Below are 9,913 nucleotides of genomic sequence, written 5' to 3' on the forward strand. Positions count from 1 at the left end.
CACACACACACATACACACACACACACACACACACACACGCACACAAGCACTCACACACATTTCAAGGAGAACTTTGACAACACACCGGAGCTCACTGGTGAAAAAAAATGCAGTATATCTCCACTGATGTAGACTGGATAGTAAGTTTGGAATGAATGGTGGCTGCAAATTTGACGGAATTGAAAACAATCAACCTAGAGCAGGCTGAATTTAAGGACACCTTAAAAAACAAAGTGGAAAAAAAATTATGCGGCAAATTTCATTCCAACAACTCAAAATTACCCCTCCGTGAGCCGTCACCTTACCATGGTGGAGGGGTTTGTGTGTCCCAATGATCCTAGAAGCTAAGTTGTCTGGGGCTTGATGCCCCTGGCAGGGTCACCCATGGCAAACAGGTTCTAGGTGAGGGGCCAGACAAAGCATGGCTCAAAGACCCCAATGATGATCGAAATAAATGGATCTAGGTTTCCCTTGCCCGGACGCGGGTCACCGGGGCCCCCCTCTGGAGCCAGGCCTGGAGGTGGGGCTCGTTGGCAGGCGCCTGGTGGCCGGGCTTACACCCATGGGGCCCGGCCGGGCACAGCCCGAAGAGGCAACGTGGGTCCCCCTTCCCATGGGCTCACCACCCATGAGAGGGGCCAAAGGGGTCGGGTGCAATGTGAGCTGGGCGGCAGCCAAAGGCGGGGACCCTGGCGGTCCGATCCTCGGCTACAGAAGCTAGCTCTTGGGACATGGAATGTCACCTCTCTGGCAGGGAAGGAGCCCGAGCTGGTGTGTGAGGCAGAGAATTTCCGACTGGATATAGTCGGACTTGCCTCCACACACAGCCTGGGTTCTGGTACCAGTTCTCTCGAGAGGGGTTGGACTCTCTTCCACTCTGGAGTTGCTCACGGTGAGAGGCGCAGAGCAGGTGTGGGCATACTCATTGCCCCCCAGCTCAGTGCCTGTACATTGGGGTTCACACCGGTAGACGAGAGGGTTGCCTCCCTCCGCCTTTGGGTGGGTGGACGGGTCCTGACTGTTGTTTGTGCATATGCACCAAACAGCAGCTCAGCATACCCACACTTTTTGGAGTCCTTGGAGGGTGTGCTGGAGAGTACTCCTGCTGGGTACTGCCTTGTTCTGCTGGGGGACTTCAATGCTCACGTGGGCAATGACAGTGATACCTGGAGGGGTGTGATTGGGAGGAACGGCCCCCCCGATCAGAACCCGAGTGGTGTTTTGTTATTGGACTTCTGTGCTCATTGGGAGGAACGGCCCCCCCGATCAGAACCCGAGTGGTGTTTTGTTTTTGGACTTCTGTGCTCATCACGATTTGTCCATAACGAACGCCTTGTTCAAACATACGGGTGTCCATATGTGCACTTGGCACCAGGACACCCTAGGCCGCAGTTCGATGATCGACTTTGTAGTTGTATCATCGGATTTGCGGCCGCATGTTCTGGACACTCGGGTAAAGAGAGGGGCGGAGCTGTCAACTGATCACCACCTGGTGGTGAGTAGGCTCCGATGGTGGGTGAAGATGCCGGTCCGTCCTGGCAGACCCAAATGTATAGTGAGGGTTTGTTGGGAGCGTCTGGCGGAATCCCCTGTCAGAAGGAGTTTCAACTCCCACCTCCGACAGAGCTTTTCCCATGTTCCGGGGGCGGCGGGGGACATTGAGCCCGAGTGGACCATGTTCCGTGCCTCTATTGTTGAGGCGGCCAATATCTGAGTTGTGGCCGTAAGGTGGTTGGTGCCTGTCGTGGCGGCAATCCCCGTACTCGCTGGTGGACACCAGCAGTAAGGGATGCCGTCAAGCTGAAGAAGGAGTCCTATCAAGCCTTTATGGCCTGTGGGACCCCAGAGGCAGCTGACAGGTATCGACTGGCCAAGCGGACCACGGCTTCGGTGGTCGCCGAGGCAAAAACCCGAGCGTGGGAAGAGTTCGGTGAGGCCATGGAAGCCGACTTCCGGACGGCTTCAAGGAAATTGTGGTCCACCATCCGACGTCTCAGGAGGGGGAAGCAGTGCACCACTAACACTGTGTACAGTGGGGATGGGCCGCTGCTGACTTCGACTCGGGACGTTGTGAACCGGTGGGCAGAGTACTTCGAAGACCTCCTCAACTCCACCAACACGCCTTCCTTGGAGGAAGCAGAGCCTTGGGACTCTGAGGTGGGCTCTCCTATCTCTGTGGTTGAAGTCACCGATGTGGTTAAAAAGCTCCTCGGTGGCAAGGCCCCAGGGGTGGATGAGATCCGCCCGGAGTTCCTCAAGGCTCTGGATGTTGTGGGGCTGTCCTGGTTGACACGCCTCTGCAACATCGCGTGGTCAACAGGGAGAGTGCCTCTGGATTGGCAGACCGGGGTGGTAGTCCCTCTTTTTAAAAAGGGGGACCGGAGGGTGTGTTCCAACTACAGAGGGATCACACTCCTCAGCCTCCCTGGTAATGTCTATTCAGGGGTGCTGGAGAGGAGGGTCCGTCAGGAAGTCGAGCCTCAGATTGAGGAGGAGCAGTGTGGTTTTCGTCCCGGCCGTGGAACAGTGGACCAGCTCTACACCCATAGCAGGGTCCTTGAGGGTATGTGGGAATTCGCCCAACCAGTCTACATGTGTTTTGTGGACTTGGAGAAGGCGTTTGACCGTGTCCCTCGGGGAGTTCTGTGGGGGGTGCTTCGTGGGTGTAGGTTAGCGAACCCCCTGATACGGGCTGTTCGGTCACTGGGACATACCACCGATGTCAGAGTTTGGTTCGCATTGCCGGCAGTAAGTCGGAATCGTTTCCAGTGGGGGTAGGACTCCGCCAAGGCTGCCCTTTGTCGCCGATTCTGTTCATAACCTTTATGGACAGAATTTCTAGGCGCAGCCGAAGCGTTGAGGGGGTCCGTTTTGGGGGCCTCAGTATTACATCCCTGCTTTTTGCAGATGATGTGGTGCTGTTGGCTCCTTCAAACGGGGCTCTCCAACTCTCACTGGAGCGTTTCGCAGCCGAGTGTGAAGCGGTTGGGATGAAAATCAGCACCTCCAAATCTGAAACCATGGTCCTCAGTCGGAAAAGGGTGGAGTGCCCCCTCCGGGTCGGGGGGGAGATCTTGCCCCAGGTGGAGGAGTTTAAGTATCTTGGGGTCTTGTTCACGAGTGAGGGCAGGAGGGAGCGAGAGATCGACAGGCGGATCGGTGCAGCGTCTGCTGTGATGCGGACGTTGTATCGGTCTGTCGTGGTGAAGAAGGAGCTGAACCAAAGGGCGAAGCTCTCAATTTACCGGTCGATCTACGTCCCAACCCTCACCTATGGTCATGAGCTATGGGTTGTGACCGAAAGAACGAGATCCCCGATACAAGCGGCTGAAATGAGTTTTCTCTGCAGGGTGTCCGGGCTCTCCCTTAGAGATAAGGTGAGAAGGTCAGTCATCCGGGAGGGGCTCAGAGTCGAGCCGCTTCTCCTCCACATCGAGAGGAGCCAGATGAGGTGGCTTGGGCATCTGATTCGGATGCCTCCTGAGCGCCTCCCCGGTGAGGTGTTGCGGTCATGTCCCACCGGGAGGAGACCCCGAGGAAGACCCAGGACACGCTGGAGAGACTGTCACCCAGCTTGCCTGGGAACGACTCGGGATCCCCCGGGGAGAGCTGGAGTTAGTAGCTAGGGAGAGGGAAGTCTGGGCTTCCCTGCTAAAGCTGTTGCCCCCGCAACCCGGCCCCGGATAAGCGGTAGATAATGGATGGATGGATGGAACTCAAAATTAAAAACCCACTAATGGGCAGCATTTTTCACAACCCCGATTTGTTCAGTGGCTATGTCAGTGCTGTTGGACAGTTGGCGTTGGTGCGGCTGGATGGATGGCCGCTGAAGTTGAGGATGAGGAGAGAGGAGCGTTGGCGAAGAGCGCCGAAGCGTATTTGGAACCGTGAGTCGCCGTTTGGAATTGAAATGGATTTCCATGGGACAGGAGAAGTGAACCAATCTCTTTTTTCGTCAATGGATGCTACAGCTTCTTGTTGACTTTGAAACTTAGCTTGTAGCCGACGTGTGCACATTTTGAGCATGACGTCTCTGATCCACTGGTTAAAGGACACTTTGATTCTCTCCTCTTTCATCTCAAACTGCTTCTAACAACAAAGCGTGTGACGGAAAAGTGGTTAGGACTGCACGACTGTCCGTGTTTTATGTTATGTGTTGTGTTTATTATTTTACTTTATGTTAACTGTTTTGTAAAGAACTTTGTTACAGCTGCCGCTGTTGTGAAAACGCTATATAAATCAGCATGTATTGTATTGTATTGTATTGTAAAATGGTACTCAGTATTTTGTGTGGCCCTTGTGTGCTTGTATGTATGCCCGACAAAGTCGGGGCATGCTCCTGATGAGACGACGAATGTTTTCCTGGTGTATCTCCTCCCAGATCTGGACCAGGGCATCACTGAGCTCCTGGACGGTCTGAGGTTTAATTTGGCGGCGTCGGATGGACCGGAACATTATGTCCTCGAGGTGTTTGATTTCATTTAGGTCAGGCGTGAATGGGGGCCAGTCAATAGTACCAATTCCTTCATCCTCCAAGTACTGCCTGCATACCCTTGCCACAGGAGGAACCCAGGACCCATTGCACCAGCGTATGGTCTGACAATGGGTCCAAGGATTTCTTCCCCACAGCTAAGGGTAGTCAGGGTGCCATTGTCTAGCCTGTAGAGGTCGAGGCGTCCATCCATGGATATGCCTCACCAAACCATCACTGAATCACCACCAAACCAATCCTGCTGAACGATGTGACCTGCGGCATAACGTTCTCCATGGCCTCTCCAGATCCTTTCATGTCTGTCACACATCCTCACAGTGAATCTGCTGTCATCTGTGAAAAGCACAGAGCGCAAATGGAATAGTTGCCAATGCTAGTGGTCTCTGGCAAGTTCCAGTCAAGCTCCACCGTGGCGGGGAGTGAGCATAAGGCCCACTAGAGTTATGTCGGGCTCTCAGGCCACCCACTGGAAGTCTGTTTCTGATTGTGTGGTCAGAGAGTGGAGATCATTTTGTATGCTTCCAGCAGGCTGTGCTCATCCTGTTCCTCCTTGCACCATGGAGCAGATGTTGGTCCTACTGATGGGTTAAGGACCTTCGACGGCCCTGTCCATCTCCCTTAGAGTAACTGCCCGTCTTTTGGAATCTCCTTCATGCTCTTGAGACCGTGGTGAGAGACACACCAAACCTTCGGGCAATAACACGCATTGATCTGCTGTCCTGGAAGAGTTGGACTGTCTGTGCAACTTCTGTTGGCTCCAGGAACGGCCTCATGCGACCAGTAGTGACACTAACCCTTGACAAATGCAAAACTTGTTGGACTAGTGGAAATACTGTCAGAAAACATGAGGAGGTGAAAAATGTCCTCCACCTGTAAAACAAATCCTGTTTTGGAGGCCATCTCATTGTTGCTCTTCTAGCACACCTGTTGTTGATTTTATTAACACCAAAAGAGAGAGAGAGAGAGTGTGTGTGTGTGTGTGTGTGTGTGTGTGTGTAAAAAAAAAAATCCTCATCTCACCCCTCGGGTCCTCTACCAAATGCCAGGAAGCTTGAAGGTTCTGCGCAGTATCCTTGCTGTTCCCAGCACTGCACATTACTGGACTGAGATGTCCGATGTTGTGCAACCACTCATCTAGTTTGGGGGTTACTGCCCGGAGTGCTCCGACCACCACAGGCACGACTGTCACCTTTACCTTCCAGGCTCTCTCCAGCTCCTCTCTGAGCCCTTGGTATTTCTCGAGTTTCTAGTGTTCCTTCTTTCTAATTTTTGTATCACTTGGGACCACTGCATCCACTACAACGGCTTTTCTCTGCCCTTTAACTATGCTCACGATATCTGGTGGGTTTGCCATTACCATCTTGTCAGTCTGGATCTGGAAGTTCCATAGGATCTTTGCTCTGTCATTCTCAACCACCTTCGGATGTGTTTCTCATTTTGACCTTGGGGTTTCCAGTCCATACTCCGCACAGATGTTTCGGTAGACTATGCCAGACACCTGGTTATGGCGTTCCATGTAGGCTTTCCCTGCCAGCATCTTACACCCTGCAGTTATGTGTTGGATCGTCTCAGGTGCCTTTTTGCACAACCTACACTTTGGGTCTTGTCTGTTGTGGTATATCTGGGCCTCAATGGCTCTGGTGCTCAGGGCCTGCTCCTGAGCAGCCAGGATGAGTGCCTCTGTGCTGTCCTTCAGGCCAGCCCTCTCTAGCCACATATAGGACTTCTTGAGATCAGCCACTTCAGTTATGGTCCGGTGGTACATCCCGTTTAGGGGTTTGTCCTCCCATGATGGTCCCTCATCCAGCGCCTCATCCTCAGTTCCCCATTGTCTGAGACATTCTCTGAGTATGTCATCTGTTGGAGCCTTCTCCTTGATGTATTCATGGAGCTTGGATGTTTCATCCTGGACAGTGGCTCTCACACTCACTAGTCCCCGGCCTCCTTCCTTTCGGCTTGCGTACAGTCTCAAGGTGCTGGATTTGGGATGGAACCCTCCATGCATGGTTAGGAGCCTTCGGGTCTTAACGTCCGTGGTCTCTCTTCCTTTGGCCACCTTATTATTCCTGCAGGGTTGATCACTGGCAGGGCATAGCTGTATATATGTATATGAGCTGCCAAACGATTAAAATATTTAATCAAATTAAAAACGCAACTGTCATAACTCAAATTTACTCAAAATTAATCGTGATTACTCACACATTTTTTATCGTTTCTGAATTTCCTTTTGGGTTTTTTTTTTGTCCTATTTTTCCCCGTTTTAATGCTCTCATCAACATGGAATCAGGGATCAGTGTTCTATGCAAAATGCAAATATTTACTGAAACAACAATTTCGATTTTCAATTTTACATGAACATTTTTCACTTGGAAGTTATTCACACATAATCTCTCACACAATATTACTGTCTATCAACAACAGTGAAAAAGATATTTTGCCACACAACCTTTTTAGGGAATCAGGGAACAGAGCAACATAAAATTATAAAGTGCACATCTAAGGTAAACTAGTACTCGGCCTATAGTGGATTTAAGGCGTGGTTGCTTACTTCGTTTTTATCAAGTTTGCTTTGAACACAGCAGTCAGGCTATGTTGATTCTGTTGGTCCTTCTCGCGCGGAAGCCATTATTTATATGGACACGGAACATGGTAATCTTCCACACAAAATTATTCAAGTAACAAGTAACTATCGTGTCAGTGGCATGCATACATCATACTCAACAGAATGCCTGCTCTTTATTCAACAAAGGCTTATCAAACAAACAAACAAAGGCTCTTATTTCTCTCCCGAAACAGTGTCTTCTCCCGCTTGGTGTACCTTAGCCTTCTCCGCTACGTACATCTGTACATAGCTTGCTATGGAGGCTCTCGCTGGCAGTCCGTAGTGGAGTCTTTCAATGCGAGGCACTGGCAAAACAGACATGGGCGTGGACTTCTGCAGCGCGCTTGTTGTTTTGTTTCCGGTTTATTTTTAGAACAACGTAAAGGCCGCTGAGACGTGTGCCGCGTTAATCTCGCAAGAAAAAATTTAATCACGTTCAAATTTATTTAAATGAATGCCGATAATAACGCGCTAAACTGACAGCTCTAATAAGATAAGATATCCTTTATTCGTCCCACACTGGGGAAATTTACAAATAATAGATACAGGTATATATACAGTATATAATACTATATTGTACATATATAGCCACTGCAGTCCTCTATAAGTAACCTGTGCATACAAACATATGGCAAACAGTCTGGCGTGTTTCTGTCAGTCAGCAGTGATACATGCATCCATCAGCGACAATCTGAGAAGTCCATTGGTACAAAAGTCTCCTTACGTCTTTGGTTATTCCGTCTCTTTGAAAAAAATGTGCAAATGTTTATCTCCAAAAAGATTTGTTTCTTGCTTCATCCTGTTTTCAAAATTCTTACTGCATTATACCTGGTTTAAGTCCCATTTCTAACCAGACTTTGGATTTTGACAGAAGTCCTGTCACTTTTACTCTTTAAAAGGCTGTTTGTGCTTGAAAACCCTCCAATGTTTCTGAATGAAAGAAATTCTACAAGAGTGGGCGAAAATATCTCCACAGAGGCATTCAAGATTCATTGCTAGTTGCAGTAAAAAGACTTGATTTTAGTTGTGGCTGCTGAATGAGGTCCAACCGTTTTTTTTTTTTTTCCGTTTTAAGGGGGCAATCACTTTTTCTCACAAGTCCATGTAGGTTTGGATTGGCTTTTTTCTCATAAAAACCTTGATTTATGAACTGCATCTTGTTAACTTGTGTTGTCTTTGACTCGTATTTCATATTTGATACTAGAGAACAAGTTTGGTAACATGTGAAGAACAGATTAAAAAAAAACGTCTCTTACCACTGTAAAACTGTACAGGTATTGCTTTTGTACTCTTAAATGGGAGATTTCCCTTTTTTCTTTGTTTTTTGCTGAACCCAGCAATGAAATATTTTTATTCTCTTCTAGAAAACTCTACGAGATGGACATTTCAAGGCTCTTCAGGGCAAGTTGGAGCTCTTGGAGAGACTGTGTAGAGCTCTGCAGAGGGAAAGGAATGACCTCAACAACCAGATTAGCCTCCTGCAGGAGCAGGCAGATGAGCCAGCCGAACTAGGAGAGGAGGAAGATGAAGGAGAGAATAAGAAACTGTCCCGGGACGAGAGGCTGGAAACTAAAGGAATCAACAAAGCTCAACCTGCAGAGATGGAGTCCACAACAGCTTGCGAAATCACCACTGCTTCGTTGTCAAGACATCCCCTCGAAACCTAAGCCACGCTGCCTCAACTAGTCTGCTGTGAATGTGCGGGCCGATTTCTCAATTCTACTCTTAGATCTCAAGTGTTCTACATGAACAATAAACCAGTATCTATTTGTGTAATAGAGGAAGCAGGATAATTTGATTGTCTGATTGAATTCTCTAGGTCTCTATTGTGGTATGTTTGCCGTGGTTTCAATAATTGGGGTTAATGAGTACTTTGTACCCTATTTTCTACATAATTATTTTCATCAGTAATATTCACACCAAAAAGAGGCTCTTTTCATGGTGTACACATGCAGGCAAGTCTCTGATCATTTCAATTGAGTACAGAGGTGTGCATTTGACCGGCAAATGTGATTGTGAGCATAAAACAGAAGTGTAATTTGCCATCTTTACTGGACACAGGATATTGAATATGATTATCAGACCTTAATCATGGTGTGACTATGTTTCTATAATATTAAATTGAATTGATGTTTTCTTTGTGGTTCATTCTGGATGTTAAAGTTATCAGCAAGATTGATCCATTTCAGCTATTTAGTCTAATTCATGACATGCTACTGACAGGGGAGCATGTTTATGACGAGCTAAACACAAATCGCTTCTCAGCAGACGCATAACCTTTTCTTAAATTTTTGTTGTCGTTTGAAAGATGTGTTTTTGATCAATTGTTGAACTTGTTGTCCTTCGTTGAACTTCTCATGCTTTTCTCCAACGTATAAGGGATGCTCATGTGCTATTTTGAATAATAAACATCACAGCTCATTTGGTTTGGTATGTTTTTTCGTTTTGGTTTTTTTAATCTGTGGGCCCCATCACTCCAGTTTATCCTTTCTAGGTTTACAGTATGTTGTTGGGGCTTACAGTTTTCCAATTGCAAGAGTAGGATAATGCATTTTCACAACCATATGACGCACCGCATTAAAATGTACAGTCTCAGTTATGGGTGATAGTTCTGTATTTAATACGTCCAAAAGGCACACTGTATTCATGGATTCACACAAAGTAAACCATAAGGTCGCTTAAAAAATTCCAGTAGCATGCATGCACGCTAGCGCAAGTTTTTAAAAAGGTAGCGGGAGCAAAACTTTGAATTCGGTTGTTCTTTATCAAAGTACTTAACATTGTACTTACATTATTTTTTCATCAATCCTCATCCCCA

At 48.1% G+C, this 9,913-nt stretch overlaps 1 protein-coding gene and 1 long non-coding RNA gene across 3 annotated transcripts in view; one reads left to right on the top strand and one right to left on the bottom strand.

The window, feature by feature from the left end:
• txlng (taxilin gamma) overlaps positions 1-9,516 on the top strand; it is a 71,519-nt gene extending 62,003 nt beyond the window's left edge. For both annotated transcript variants that reach the window (XM_052063968.1, XM_052063969.1), the window contains one exon: positions 8,460-9,516. In XM_052063968.1, the coding sequence (XP_051919928.1) occupies positions 8,460-8,762 (303 nt within the window). In that variant the 3' untranslated portion in view covers positions 8,763-9,516. The remainder of the gene's footprint in view (positions 1-8,459) is intronic.
• On the bottom strand, positions 5-4,399 carry LOC127599848 (uncharacterized). The gene is made up of 2 exons (XR_007962198.1): positions 4,280-4,399; positions 5-285 (listed from the first exon to the last, which is right to left on the bottom strand). It is a non-coding gene; the product is annotated as an uncharacterized LOC127599848 (long non-coding RNA).
• Positions 9,517-9,913: the final 397 nt, after the last annotated feature.

Source organism: Hippocampus zosterae, chromosome 4 (genome assembly GCF_025434085.1).
Source record: "Hippocampus zosterae strain Florida chromosome 4, ASM2543408v3, whole genome shotgun sequence".
Classification (NCBI taxonomy): domain Eukaryota; kingdom Metazoa; phylum Chordata; class Actinopteri; order Syngnathiformes; family Syngnathidae; genus Hippocampus; species Hippocampus zosterae.